The 15,323-nt window shown below is 54.1% G+C and overlaps 1 protein-coding gene across 1 annotated transcript; it reads right to left on the reverse strand.

Moving 5' to 3' along the window:
- Positions 1-625: 625 nt before the first annotated feature.
- On the reverse strand, positions 626-12,305 carry TENT5C (terminal nucleotidyltransferase 5C). Its single transcript, XM_063956884.1, has 2 exons — positions 11,998-12,305; positions 626-5,133 (listed from the first exon to the last, which is right to left on the reverse strand). The coding sequence occupies exon 2, from the start codon at positions 5,107-5,109 to the stop codon at positions 3,919-3,921; it is 1,191 nt and encodes a 396-aa protein (XP_063812954.1). The 5' UTR covers positions 5,110-5,133; positions 11,998-12,305; the 3' UTR covers positions 626-3,918.
- Between the last annotated feature and the right edge of the window lie 3,018 nt (positions 12,306-15,323).

Consider the following 15,323-nt stretch of genomic DNA (forward strand, 5'->3'; position numbering starts at 1 on the left):
GGGTTAAGGGGACATAGCCCCTTACGACGGTGTGAAGAGCGCAATGAATCACCTAGTATAGGGATATTTAACTTCAAGAAACCAAACCTTAGGGAACATTCTAGAACTAAGAGCCAAGCGAGTTCAGCCAACACCCCATCTTGTCCTAGTAAGACCAGCTCCTGGTGGGCCTAACTAGGGGTGAACTACATATTGCAGCATGCCCGGCCTCAGTCTTTGCATGGTCAAATACCAGAACTGTGGCAGCATGCTGGGATGTGTAGTTAGAGGGCTGCTTATTGCCCACCCCTGGCCTGCACATATGGAAAGCCAGGCTAGGCTGAAGGTGAGGTGGCACGGACCTGGTAATCAGCCCCAGGCATTCGTAGGGCCTCGGCCATAGGACACAGCCTGTATACACACACACACAGGATAGGAAGACACAAGGCTAGGCCGCACGGACCTGGTGATCGGCCATAGGACACCCTGTATATGCACAGGATAGGAAGACACAGGGCTAGGCTGCATGGACCTGGTGCTCGGCCATAGGACACGGCCAGGATAGGACGACACAGGGCTAGGCTGCACAGACCTGGTGCTCGGCCATAGGACACAGCCAGGATAGGAAGATACAAGGACAAACCACTGTTTAAAATAAATCTTTATTTTTTTTGACAAGAAACTGAGGACATTTCACATTTCAGCAGAAACAAGTCATTAAACACCAATCCCCCACTCATTCTAGTGCAACACCATTCCAGCCACCAGCACAGCAATACCTATATAAAAAAGGTGGGCAGCCTGTGGGACTACAACTCCCAGCATGCACTGCAGGCCACCCTGGAAGCTGTAGCTCCAGGCTTCCCCTGAATACGTACATCATGAGGACATACCAAGCACATCTGGCGCCAGGCCCTGTACAAATGACAAAGTTCAGTCCACCCTGACCGGCCACGCACAGGAGGCTGTGACCAGGTCAGCAAGTGCCAGGAACACCAGCTCTCACCTGGGAGCGGCACACAGGCAGTGCCCGGCCACTTCTACCAGGCCGGAGGATGCCAGCACCACAGACAGGGGGATTACTGCAGCAGTGCTGGGGCGGACTGGAAAATAAGTGTAATATGGAGACTGAAAGTGACAGAAACATTGCATTACCCACAGCCAGCCTACACCCTCTAACAGAGACTGGCACCTGTGCCATGGCCTCACCGCTAGTGCCAGAGCATCATGACTGTACCAGCCTGGATTACCCCACGCAGGTTCCAGGTCAGAGGCCATGAGACTTACAGCAGAGTATTTCTGCCAGAAAGCATTCATGCACATAAGGCCTCGCTGGCAGAGGGTTACAGGACGTTCCTTCACACCTGCCATGCCAAGCACAGGCCTACGCTAGACACGTACACATTGAGCCCTGCAGGACAGACACCAAGGCCGGCTAATGGGGTGGCAGTGGCCGCTGGGCTAAGTACTGCAGCAGGTATAATAGTAAAGGTTAAAAAGGAAGTATCAGGACACAATGACTGGAAGGAGCAGTCCCTGAGCTACGTTATATACTATCAGTGCACTTGGGTCACTTACAGGCATTTTACCCCCAGGTCTACAGAGACCGTACTGACCACTAGGCTACAAGTTGCAGTGGGATGCCCCAGAAACCAGGGTAAGTCTAATAGCAGATTAATTCTAGTCCTGCAACTCTGGGCTTATGCTACAGCTGAGGAACAAGTGGGGAGAGGAGCATTATTCTACCAGAGAAACACTATGGAAGGTTACACTAGACCAGCACGTCCATTCTCTATACCCCACAGACGTCACTGTACGGGTAATGAGCCCTAGAACAAGGATTGGGTATGTCACTACCTGCCACATGCAGCCGGACCCAGCGCAGAGTGGACAGCAACCCTCCAGCTTGTGTAGTGAGCGCACACAAGTCTTGTTTAGTGACCACATGCAGCAGCCCCTGGTCCTGTACAGGAGGTGACGGCTAGCAGCCAGAGCTGGAGATCACAACGCCTGCACCTGGCTACAGTTATGGCTGCAAGTCGTGTTTCTACAGAGGACCAGCGGGAAGAGACACTGCCACTCAGCACCCTCACTGCTCAGCTGCCACCTCTGGGCACCAGAACCCGGAGTGACAGGAGGGAGGAGAACCTGGAAGCACAGACATCTGGGAAGCAGCAGCTCAGAGACGCTGTTTGTTTTTCCACTGCTGCGTTAGCGATAGATTAACTCCACCTGAGCTGGAGGCACCGGCTACGTGTCCCGCTGTTCTAGAGCAGACTGAGGTGCAGCGAGGCGCAAGAAAGAGGCACACAATGCATAGACACAAGTCTGGAGTGGGTTTATTTGGATTGTGCAGCACAAGAACATGCACTACATCCGACCAGCTCCTCAGCACAGAGCTCTATTGTTGGGAGGAGGGGTGGGGGGTGGGGGGGGGGGGGGGGGTAGTGTCCATACTCAGAAGCGATGTTAAGGGGGCAATTCAGTTGTCTGCACACCCCTATGGGGGACCAGCAGAGACACGGTGCTGCCAGTGTCCTGCATTACAGGCGGTCACACCATCAGCATTCACAGCTGAACTGCCCCCTAAGTCGCAGGGTACAGAGCCCACTAACTGTATATACCGCTATAATAGAGTATTAGTGGCCAGTGTCAGGATACCGGCCCCTGGCAGAAGACTCCAGGGTGGGGTGACGGACACAATAGTAAGGCACAGAGTATAGAATGGTCCCCAGTACACACTGGGACTAAGGCACAGACACCAATGACTGCCCTGGGGGCTCTTCTGAACTAATCCTAAGTAAGGCTCACAACAACTACAATCAGCTCTGACACACCAGTCACTGGTCCCTGAGCACAGGTGGTGGCCTAGTACACCTAAATTCAAGCAGGAATGCGAGCCACAGCTCAGACCTTAGCATGCTGTCTGCAAAGGGGAAGGGGCGCTGTATAGATTACACTGGTGGTCCTGGTTTCTGGATGTGTACACACCAATATACCTACAGGGATACCCAACAAGCACAGCTTATCCTGAGGATTTACACCCAACATCAGGACTATGTTTTCCTTTACTACCTGTGAAACTGCAGGTGACAGGAGAGAAAAGGGGAAAAAAAAAACAAAGACCCCACTAACAGAACGTAAACTGCAGTACTAACAAAACAAAACAGACAGCAGTTGTGCTCGCCGGGAGGGTACACCGTAACCCCAGAGGGCCGCAACACGGACACTGCAGCAAAATAAAAGCACTTATCCCGTCTTACAAACCACAACATAAATACCATTTCCACGTCAGATCAAAAACATCTATTGCATAAACAGGACCCTCTCCCACACTAAATTAACACTTTTAATACTTTTTTTTTTCTCCCCTTCATTTTCCGACCATTTTATAATCTTTATAATAAATAAACAATTTTATATTTTGTTATTTTTTTCCTCCATTTCCCCCCCCCCCCCCCCCTCTCCTTTATTTTTTTTTTCACATAAGTTACGCTGCAGAACTTCCCCTGAAGCCCCCGCCAAGTCAGGGGGTAGACTACACCAGCGAGAGTCACCCGGCTGGAGTTAGGCTTGTCCAAGCAATCAACACTGATAGGTTTAAAAGTCACTGGCGTCCGGCAGAGATTAGAGGACCACCGATCATTAGACAGGAGCGATCTCTCCGTAATGAGGTAATGGATTGACGTTTGCATATCTTACATGTGGGGGCAGCCAGAGAGTCTGGTGCCCACCCCACAGCAGTTAACATTCAGACAGACCAAGGGAGGGCAGTTTCATTAGTTTATTTTTTGGTTATGTGCGGTGGAGTGGGCTAGGCCCCTTTCCAGTAAATCAGGCTCAAAGCTGTGGAAGGAACTTATTTCTAGAAGCCAACTAGTGTCCACAGGCTTTGAAGACATGGGCCCATTTGACCCAGAGTCCACGGCAAGGCCTCACCTAACTACAAGGAAGCCACGTTGGATAGGACTGACTGTAAGAGACGGCGGCATTGGCGATGTAGTAGTTGCTGAAGTTGGCGTCGCTGACGTAAGGTGCAGGCTGGTAGTAGCAGGTGACGTTGGTAGCGTTCGGTATAATGTTCTGCTCGGCGAGCACTCTGAGGGCCAGCAGAGAGATGAGGTTGAGGGTCTGCCGGCGCTCGTGTCCCATCAGGCACACGGTGCTCTCGTTCACCACCTTGCGCAGGATCATAAGGTAGTCGTACTTGCTCTTCTCCTCGCCTATGAAGTGGTTCTGGAGATAGGACTCCAGCTTGCGCTGCTGCTCGAAGATATCGGAGAAGTCTATGAAGAAGCGTGAGCACATGTAGCGCTCCAGAGACTTGATCTGCTCCTTGTCGGTGGGCTTGAAGTCCCGCACCAGCAGGTTGCTGTATTTCATGAGGCCCCCGCCCCGGATCTCCTCCGGGTTCTTTGTGGCGATCAGTTTGTTCTGAAGATGGTTGAGGGCGGCCTGGAAGTCCCCGTACATGCTCTCCCCGATGACGGTGGGATGGAAGTGTTCAGACATGGGGTTCTCAGAGCAGTCGTGGTAGAAGAGCAGAGAGTCCAGCACGATCTGGAAAGAGTCCACGGAGAACTCAAACTGACGGCGGATGGAGTGGACGAACTTTAGCTCAATGTTCCGGCCGTCTTTGTTGGAGAGGGAGATCAGGCTCCAGCGGTCCGCGTCAGTGTACACCTTCACCAGCTTCTGGACGTAAGCCTCTTTCAGGGTCACCGGGCTGATTTTCTCCTTGTTCACCCCCTCCGGTAGGAAATTCAGTAGCAACCCAATTACAACGTCTTTGACCAACTGGAAGTCCGCTTCTGAAGAGATGGTTACCTTAAATATCAAGTCCAGATCTTTGTATCCCAAGCCATTGTCTTTGACCAAGACGTGACTGGCCGCCGAGCCATTCAGCCGGACATCCCTCACTTTGATCCCGGCATCTTCCAGCCGGCTGCGGGCCATCTGCACGATATCCTTCAGCGTGATCTTTAAGGTGGGAAAGTTCCCGCGTCCATGGATGGGAACCACCTCTGTCAGAAAGCTGTTCAAGCGGCTGACCTGCTCCCAGGTAAGGACACTTTTGGACTTTGAGGAGCCGGTGGTGGCAGCTGCGGTGGCACTTGCTTGTTCTGCCATGGCGTTAGATTTCTTCTGGAATTACTGCAAAGAAAAGAGCAGACGTAGTAAGCGGCACGTAACAAAGCTTGTACGGCAATTCCTAGCCTACACACCAAGCAGAGTCAGGATGAACTTTAGCAATGTGCAGGGAGCAACCAAGACTAACCAGGTTAATACGTTCAACAGAAACCAAACATCCCCTGAACCCTTCTGACTTCAAGGGGAGCTGGACTCTATTTCCCCAGAGGTCTCCTGGATGCTCAGGTACTACCACCATGATAAAACCAAATAAGTGATCAGTTTTAGAAGACATTAGCCGGATACAGTTTGTCCTATTCAAGTTTTGGTTTGTAATAAAAAAAAAAAAACCTGCATTATCTTTGTACTGCTGACTTTGTCATAACATTCCCTAGAACAGAAAGACCGTGTGCACGCAGATCAGGTTTTGCAGCAGATTTGGACATTAACTTACAAAAAAAACCATGAAGATGGGTGACCACGCAGCACTGAGACTAAGGACAGCAAGGCGTACAGCCAGACACATTACTGTGCCACGTCTAGCAGATGAAGCACCCACAGAAAGTGGCAACTAAGTCAGCATGCAAATCTAGTTACAGCCAGCTGCTACAATACAGGGCACGTCAGGTCTCTGCGCCGGCAGAACCATTTCATCCTGTCCGTTGTGGCTGTGCCCGACTGGCAAGTCTATGCATGTCTAATCTCAGCGCAAACCACGCAGTTTCATCAGCACAGGTCACCCAGGTAGCTGGGTCCTACAAGCAAGAGATCCCCCTCCCCTACAGGGAAATGCATATCACACCTCAGCCCGACAGTCCTACAACGCTCGAGTGCAAGCCACAGCGCAGCCCGACAGCGCACACCCCGACAGTCCTACAACACTCGAGTGCAAGCCACAGCGCAGCCCGACAGCGCACACCCCGACAGTCCTACAATGCTCGAGTGCAAGCCACAGCGCAGCCCGACAGCGCACACCGACAGTCCTACAACGCTCGAGTGCAAGCCACAGCGCAGCCCGACAGCGCACACCACACCCTGACAGTCCTACAATGCTCGAGTGCAAGCCACAGCGCAGCCCGACAGCGCACACCGACAGTCCTACAACGCTCGAGTGCAAGCCACAGCGCAGCCCGACAGCGCACACCGACAGTCCTACAACGCTCGAGTGCAAGCCACAGCGCAGCCCGACAGCGCACACCGACAGTCCTACAACGCTCGAGTGCAAGCCACAGCGCAGCCCGACAGCGCACACCACACCCTGACAGTCCTACAATGCTCGAGTGCAAGCCACAGCGCAGCCCGACAGCGCACACCGACAGTCCTACAACGCTCGAGTGCAAGCCACAGCGCAGCCCGACAGCGCACACCGACAGTCCTACAACGCTCGAGTGCAAGCCACAGCGCAGCCCGACAGCGCACACCGACAGTCCTACAACGCTCGAGTGCAAGCCACAGCGCAGCCCGACAGCGCACACCACACCCTGACAGTCCTACAATGCTCGAGTGCAAGCCACAGCGCAGCCCGACAGCGCACACCGACAGTCCTACAACGCTCGAGTGCAAGCCACAGCGCAGCCCGACAGCGCACACCGACAGTCCTACAACGCTCGAGTGCAAGCCACAGCGCAGCCCGACAGCGCACACCACACCCCGACAGTCCTACAACGCTCAAGTACAAGCCACAGCGCATCCCGACAGCGCACACCACAGCCCAACAGTCCTACAGCGCACGCCACACCACTGCCCAACAGCGCAATAAAGAGCTACAGATAAAGTTACATCAATGTCGTTATTCAGTCTAATCCTGATCTGCGTTTAATCATAAGGAATAGCCGGATGACAGCACAGAGCTGTTCTTTGTGTATTAGTGTTGCATTGTGTGCGTTACGCCTCACTGACCACACACCTGTGCTATTGTTCCATGTGTATCAGGATCAATAGATACACAATAATCCGTGTGGGTGAGAGACTGGATGGTTTGTGCCGTTTATAGCCAGACACTAGAAACAATGCGGCCCAGGAACCCCCCTGACGTGTATTACCGGACACCCCTTCCCTGACGTGTATTACCGGACACCCCTTCCCTGACGTGTATTACCGGACACCCCTTCCCTGACGTGTATTACCGGACACCCCTTCCCTGACGTGTATTACCGGACACCCCTTCCCTGACGTGTATTACCGGACACCCCTTCCCTGACGTGTATTACCGGACACCCCTTCCCTGACGTGTATTACCGGACACCCCTTCCCTGACGTGTATTACCGGACACCCCTTCCCTGACGTGTATTACCGGACACCCCTTCCCTGACGTGTATTACCGGACACCCCTTCCCTGACGTGTATTACCGGACACCCCTTCCCTGACGTGTATTACCGGACACCCCTTCCCTGACGTGTATTACCGGACACCCCTTCCCTGACGTGTATTACCGGACACCCCTTCCCTGACGTGTATTACCGGACACCCCTTCCCTGACGTGTATTACCGGACACCCCTTCCCTGACGTGTATTACCGGACACCCCTTCCCTGACGTGTATTACCGGACACCCCTTCCCTGACGTGTATTACCAGGCCCCCCCTTCCCTGACGTGTATTACCAGGCCCCCCTTCCCTGACGTGTATTACCAGGCCCCCCTTCCCTGACGTGTATTACCAGGCCCCCCTTCCCTGACGTGTATTACCAGGCCCCCCTTCCCTGACGTGTATTACCGGACACCCCTTCCCTGACGTGTATTACCGGACACCCCTTCCCTGACGTGCATTACCGGACACCCCTTCCCTGACGTGTATTACCGGACACCCCTTCCCTGACGTGTATTACCAGGCCCCCCTTCCCTGACGTGTATTACCAGGCCCCCCTTCCCTGACGTGTATTACCAGGCCCCCCTTCCCTGACGTGTATTACCAGGCACCCCTTCCCTGATGTGCATTACCAGGCACCCCCAGTGTGGCCATGCCATACAAGATACACCCCAGGAAATCACAGGACCCCCTTCCATCCACACAGAGCAACCGCCATCAGCCGCTCAAGGTAAGATCCCGGTTACAGTCACTGGGGGAGCCTGGGCGGCACATCTATGTCAGCAGCTGGTAATCTGCACATCCTGTACTGCTGCAGGTTATCACTCATGCAGAACATCTCAGATGACTGCTCCAAGTCTGCATACGTCTTCCAGACCTGCGCAGCCACTGAGGGGGGATATCTAGTTACAGGCAGGCTAGTGTCTCCAAGGTCGGCATCTACAAGCCCTATAAACCTTTCTCCCAGCTATAAATAGGTGGAGACATCATTCCCTGTGCAGGAACACTTCATGCAGAGCCCCAAGCTACAGGGGACGCTGCAGGTATACCCGCTCATGGTGAAGGCAGGTCAGCCCGGGGTATAACTGGCATCAGAGTGCTGCCCTACAGACACTGCCATCCACAGCTGGGCCTCCTGTCCAAGTCACAGCAACGGGTAACAGCGGCTCCCGGGCCAGAGTCACCCGGAGCGGCACCTCCGAGCTGTGATACCGCAACAGCACCTATCATGGGCTGACACCTATGGGAGAGGTCCCTGATGTGCACCCACAGACTGCTGAAGCCGCTGTTCTGGGGGTACACTGGTAACTTCAAGATGGCAGTGTGCAGATGTATGGGACAGATCTTTCTCCCCATGTCCGGACCATAGGAGACCAGACAGTGCATGTTTTCCATATCCCCTTGCCAGAGCACAGGTGCATTCATTACACTGTAAGATTCAGAGGTGGTGCCACTTATCTCACTTGCGATTCTGCAGGGAGACCTGGAAAACATGCACTGCTCAGACACCCAGAGGGTACATTATTACACAGATCACTGACACTTCTGTATCTGGTGACCTGACATACACCAGAAACACCTATATACAGGATAGAGTACAGGGATAGCCTGCAGCACAGCACGCCAGTGTAACCTACAGACGTCACCTACCCACTCCCGGCTAGTAACCGTACAGCGACTCCGACCGTCTGCCTTGCTCACAGGAACCGTCTATACCCCACTGTCAGCGCCCAGTCAGGGGCATTACATGTATCAAGTACATGGCAGGACAGCTGGGACCGTGCTCTCATGTTGGATAACACTGCCATATCATAGGTCATGTCTGACTCGCACAGCTGAGTCAGGCTGCATCCAATGTATGGCAAGTCAAGCTGGGACTTGTAGTGCCACCGTAACGTCAGACCACAGGGATGTAGAAGCTGCATATGCCAAGGACGGATATAGCATATACATGTTCCCCCGGAGGGTACATCGTGTTACAGGGCAGACCACTCCCAGCAGGCACTGCTCCGGTGTCAGGAAGGAACTCGCGCTTTCCTTGGCACTGAAGCCCCTGGCTGTGCGGGCACAGGACCCCCTCCTTTATGTAGCTCACTGCCACAGATTAGTGGATTTACCCGAGGACCCAGAATAAGTACATTCAGGGAAGACTGAGCCCCGCAGCCAGGATGGGGCATCCCCAGGGACAGACGACACAGACTATTAACAGGTCCGTATCAGCGTTCCCAGTGTGAGGGGATCCTGCTAAATATAGAGGTCTGAGAGCTGGCGGTGCTAATAAGGGCATACGTTACGGACCCCCAGCCGCAGGCTAGTTAGGGGGTCATTACATGCAGAGCTAGAACTAGTGAGGCTTCATGTTACCTTACGTCTGACTTCCCAGCCAGGTCACAGTACAGGCAGCAGGTGTCACCGGACAGTGCCCGTCACCTGCAGCAGCTAGCCCTCCCAAGCGCCACCTGCTCGCATGCTCTAACAGGTTATCCACCCACCTGGGGCCTCTGATCCCGGGAAAGTCAGTGCTGCACGCCTGATGTACCCCAGCCCGGGGCCTCACACTGGAAGCACAGGTCACTGTGTGGGTGGCTGAGAGCAGGTAGAGTACAGTCACGTCCTAGCACACAGCACCCAGACTGCTATACTGCAGGGAACACTGGGACAGAGGCCACCTTGGCACCAGCACCTATGCCGCACAGGGAGCACGCACCAGCCACCACCTATGCCGCACGCACCAGCCACCAGCACCTATGCCGCACAGGCAGCAGCACGCACCAGCCCCTATGCCGCACGCACCAGCCTCTATGCCGCACGCACCAGCCCCTATGCCGCACAGGCAGCACGCACCAGCCCCCAGCACCTATGCCGCACAGGCAGCACGCACCAGCACCTATGCCGCACGCACCAGCCACCACCACCTATGCCGCACAGGCAGCACGCACCAAACACCACCACCTATGCCGCACAGGCAGCACGCACCAGCCACCACCACCTATGCCGCACAGGCAGCACGCACCAGCCACCACCACCTATGCCGCACAGGCAGCACGCACCAGCCACCACCTATGCTCCACAGGCTACAGGGCACCGCAGACAACCTATGCCGCACAGGCTACCGCAGACACGGACCCTACAAGCCGAGCAGATACCCAGTTACACCTGACACTACAGGCCCCCTATATACCAGCTGCAAACGCCCTGGGCTGGGTCCACAAACCCCAGGGGAGGAAAGTGCAGCAGGTCCACCACAGGGGTCAGCCATTCACCTGTATCATAGCCGGTCACCGTCAGCTTCCACTATATCACCCTGTGCAACCCTAAGTACCTGGCCTGCCACCACATGGCGACAGCCAGAATATATTATTCAGTAATTGACCACTGCTATCCTGTTAACATGGTCTGTCTGCACATGGGGGAATAGGACACTCAGACAAGCTGCTAGTATATCACCCTGAGCTATCCTCAGGAGCTGGCCTGTCAGTACCTGACAATATCACAGGGCAGCTGCTAGTATTACTCTGAATTATCTTGGAGGAACTGGCCTGACACCGCATTTGGTGTTATCCATTACCAGTTATGTATATAGCGCACACATATTCCGCAGCGCTGTATAGAGAATATTTCCCCATTCACATCAGTCCCTGCCCCAGTGGAGCCGACACTCTATATTCCCTATCACATGTACACACATTCATTCACACTAGGGTTCATTTTGTTGGGAGCCAATTAATGTATCTGTATATATTTGGAGCGCGGGAGGAAGATGGAGTACCCAGAGGAAACCCACACAAACACAGGGAGAACATACAAACTCCACAGGGCCATGGTGGGAATCAAACCCCTGACCTCAGTGATGTGAGACAGTAATGCTAACCACTACACCATCTGTGCTGCACATGGGGACAACAGCTAAACATCACCCCATGCCACCCTGAGGAGCTGGCCCAACAGCAGCTGACACTATCACCCCATGCTATCCTGAGGAGCTGGCCTGACAGCACATGGCCACAGCAGCTGACACTATCACCCCATGCTATCCTGAGGAGCTGGCCTGACAGCACATGGTCACAGCAGCTGACACTATCACCCCATGCTATCCTGAGGAGCTGGCCTGCCAGCACATGGTCACAGCAGCTGACACTATCACCCCATGCTATCCTGAGGAGCTGGATTGACAGCACATGGCCACAGCAGATATCACCCAGTGCTATCCCGAGGAGCTGGCCTGACAGCACATGGACACAGCAGATATCACCCAGTGCTATCCCGAGGAGCTGGCCTGACAGCACATGGACACAGCAGCTATCACCCAGTGCTATCCTGAGGAGCTGGCCTGACAGCACATGGACACAGCAGATATCACCCAGTGCTATCCCGAGGAGCTGGCCTGACAGCACATGGACACAGCAGCTATCACCCAGTGCTATCCTGAGGAGCTGGCCTGACAGCACATGGACACAGCAGCTATCACCCAGTGCTATCCTGAGGAGCTGGCCTGACAGCACATGGACAGAGACAGTCTGCTAGCAGTGAGAGTAACAGGGATACAGCACAGGAAGGAGCGCTGGGACTTGTGGTACTCACCTGACAGAGCAGGAGCGCGGAGTACAATGTGGGACCTGTGACTGCAGCGACTCTCCGCTGACAGACTGCTTCCCCCTCCGCTCCGACCTTATATAGCCCTGTCACTGCCTCACCTCCGCCGCGTATCCCTCCGCCTCCACCACTACCTCACCCTGTCTGGTTACCTCCGCGACCACCGGGAGCCCGCGGGCACACAGGGAGCTAACAGCCTCTTCTCCCGCTCACCCGTGCGCCCCTGTGCCCGCGGGCTACCCGGACTACTTCTCACTATCGCAGTAACGGTGTAACCGGTTCACTGAGCAGTGTAATGAGGGATCCCTCTGCCTACTATCGGGCCCCGGCATGAATGGTTGCTAAGCGACGTATACATAATGGGCGTGGTCTGTCTGAGAGACTGTGTGCCTATCCCAGTGTGAGAGACGTCACAGGTAAGTGCCTCTGCCCCATGCCAGAGATAAACACCCCCACTACATGTGCTCACAGATAAGTACCCCTGCCCTGTGTCCAACGGTAAATACCCCCACCCCGTGCACACAGGTAAGTGCCCACCTCGTGCCCACAAGTAAGTACCCCAACACATGCCCACAGGTAAGTACCACCATCCTGTGCTCAACGGTAAGTACCACTAATATGTGCCCACAGGTAAGTACCCAATACATGCCCACAGGTAACTACCACTGCCCTGTGCCCAAAGGTACATACCCTTAATATGTGCCCACAGGTAAGTACACCTGCCCTGTTTCCAACGATAAATACCCCCACCCTGTGCACCCAGATAAGTGCTCCCACCACGTGCCCACAAGTAAGTACCCCAACACATGCCCACAGGTAAGTACCACCGCCCTGTACCCAAAGCCTAGGTAAGTACCCCTAACGTGCCCATAGGAAAGTACCCAAAGGTAAGTACCCCTAACATGTGCCCACAGGTAAGTACCCCAATACATGCCCACAGGTAACGACCACTGCCCTATGCCCAAAGGTAAGTACTCCTAATGTGTGCCCACAGGTAAGTACCCCACACCTTGTGCCCAGAGGTAAGCATCCCAAACATGTGCCCACAGGTACTCCCACCTCGTGTCCACAGGTAAGCACCCTAAACTAGGGGTGACCATTGGTGTGAATGATGGACCATCGGTGATGGTCGTGCCTGTTCTTTCACTGATTGGCCCGCGGGCCAGTCACAGCCTGGGGCATTGCAGATGTCAGCGGCAGCTTTACTCCGTATCCTTCAACATGTAGGAGGGAAAAAAAACATCCACTGTTTCTATAGCATAGATAGATGATTGCAAACCATTGGTTCCCCCCATCGATGGCAAAAGCATTTGATATCAGGCATAGACCATCAATGATTTTGAATAATCGATATTGGATGGCCATCCCTACCCAAACACATGCCCATAGGTGACTACCCCCACCATGTGCCAAAAGGTAAGCCCTCTAAACACGTGCCCACAGGTAACTACCCCCACCATGTGCCCAAAGGTAATCCCCCTAAACACGTGCCCACAGGTAACTACCCCCACCATGTGCCCAAAGGTAAGCCCCCCAAACACGTGCCCACAGGTAACTAACCCCACCCTATGTCCAAAGGTAAGCCCCCTAAGTACCCCTGCCCTGTGCCCAAAGGTAAGCCCCCAAACACATGCCCACAGGTAACTAACCCCACCCTATGCCCTAAGGTAAGCCCCCTAAGTACCCCTAGCCTGTGCCCAAAGGTAAGCCCCCAAACACATGCCCACAGGTAACTAACCCCACCCTATGCCCAAAGGTAAGCCCCCTAAGTACCCCTGCCCTGTGCCCAAAGGTAAGTCCCCTAAGTACCCCTGCCCTATGCCCAAAGGTAAGTCCCCAAACACATGCCCACAGGTACCTACCCCCACCATGTGCCCAGAGGTAAGCCCTGTAAGTACCCCTGCCCTGTGCCCAAAGGTAAGCCCCAACACGTGCCCACAGGAAAGTACCCCCAACACTGTAGTCGTCACCGCCGCTGCTAGCGCTCTCAGCGCTGAGACTCTGGCATAGTGCCAGAGTCTACAGCGCATGCACAGGACTCCGAAAAATGGCCGCCGCGCCATTTTTCCGGAGTCCTGCGCATGCGCTGTAGGCTCTGGCACTGTGCTAGAGTCTCTAGCGCTCAGTGCGCTAGCAGCGGCGGTGACGGCTACGGGAGAGGAGGGGGCCCGCACACAGTCGCCGATGGACGCCAGAAAGATAAGTATAGGAGAAATGGGTGCAGTGTGTGCGGTGTGGGCCCCCTCTGGACCCGGGGCCCATGTTTTGCTTTTCCACTGATGGATGAAAAACTCCCCAGATGGTGCGGCTTCCTCCGGCCAGCCCTCCTGATGTGGCTTCTGTGTCCCCATCCCAGGTGATGATGGTTCGCGTGGTCGTGCTATAACGTGTCCTGCTCCGTCTGAAGTGGTTGTCGCTCTTGCTGTACTTGCGCCAGGTGGTGATATGGTTCCGGGGTCGTCTGGTGGTTTGCGGTTCCGCCTTTGTTGCTTGAACCTAATTCTTCTGGGTCTAGTGATAGTAGCTCGTCTTCCGGGTCCCCTTTGTGCCCACCTAAGATCGCATGGCTTATGGTGGATGCTTAGCATCACTGCCGTTTAGCGCCCGTTGCCCCGACAGTGACGCTGGAGGATTAGACTATGGGACCTCATTAAGTATCAGTAGCAGGCTTTTCTAAATCGCCTATACAGTACCTCACAATGCCTCCCAATATGAGAAGCGCCGCCCAGCGATGAGATCACAATCTACTTGTGATTGCAGCAACTAGGATTGACCCCTGCCTGTGCAGTCTGGCACTCCCCCATAATGCCGCATAGCCGCCCCTCCCCCTACCGCCCGCTGTCAATTACGGTGCAATCACTTTAGGGATGCAATCGCACTGTGAAAGTTTGTGCACACGCTGTGTGGCCGCTGCACATGCACAAATGCCCAAAAATTACCTGTTTGCGATTTTTATGACATTTGCGATTCAAAGTCCAAAAATATACTGGTAGGATAATTGGCTCCCAACAAAATTAACCCTAGCATGAATGTGTGTAATAGGGAATATAGAGTGTAAGCTCCACTGGGGCAGGGACTGATGTGAATGGGCAAATATTCTCTGTACAGCGCTGCGGAATATGTGTGCGCTATATACATAACTGATAAATAATAAATAAGTACATTCATTTGGTGCATGATATGTTTGTTAATTCTAAGAGCTTTGTCTGGCGTGAGTATGACGAGCAATCTCAGCGGAAGCAGGACGGTAGACGTATTATGCCTGCGGGTTGTAAGGATGTAGAGGTGTGGTTGGCCGTCATCCAGGAAAACAA

Source organism: Pseudophryne corroboree, chromosome 2, assembly GCF_028390025.1.
Source record: "Pseudophryne corroboree isolate aPseCor3 chromosome 2, aPseCor3.hap2, whole genome shotgun sequence".
NCBI lineage: Eukaryota > Metazoa > Chordata > Amphibia > Anura > Myobatrachidae > Pseudophryne > Pseudophryne corroboree.

Excerpts from the sequence above, each read along its gene's own strand:
- TENT5C (XM_063956884.1), bottom strand. The coding sequence starts at position 5,109 with ATGGCAGAACAAGCAAGTGCCACCGCAGCTGCCACCACCGGCTCCTCA.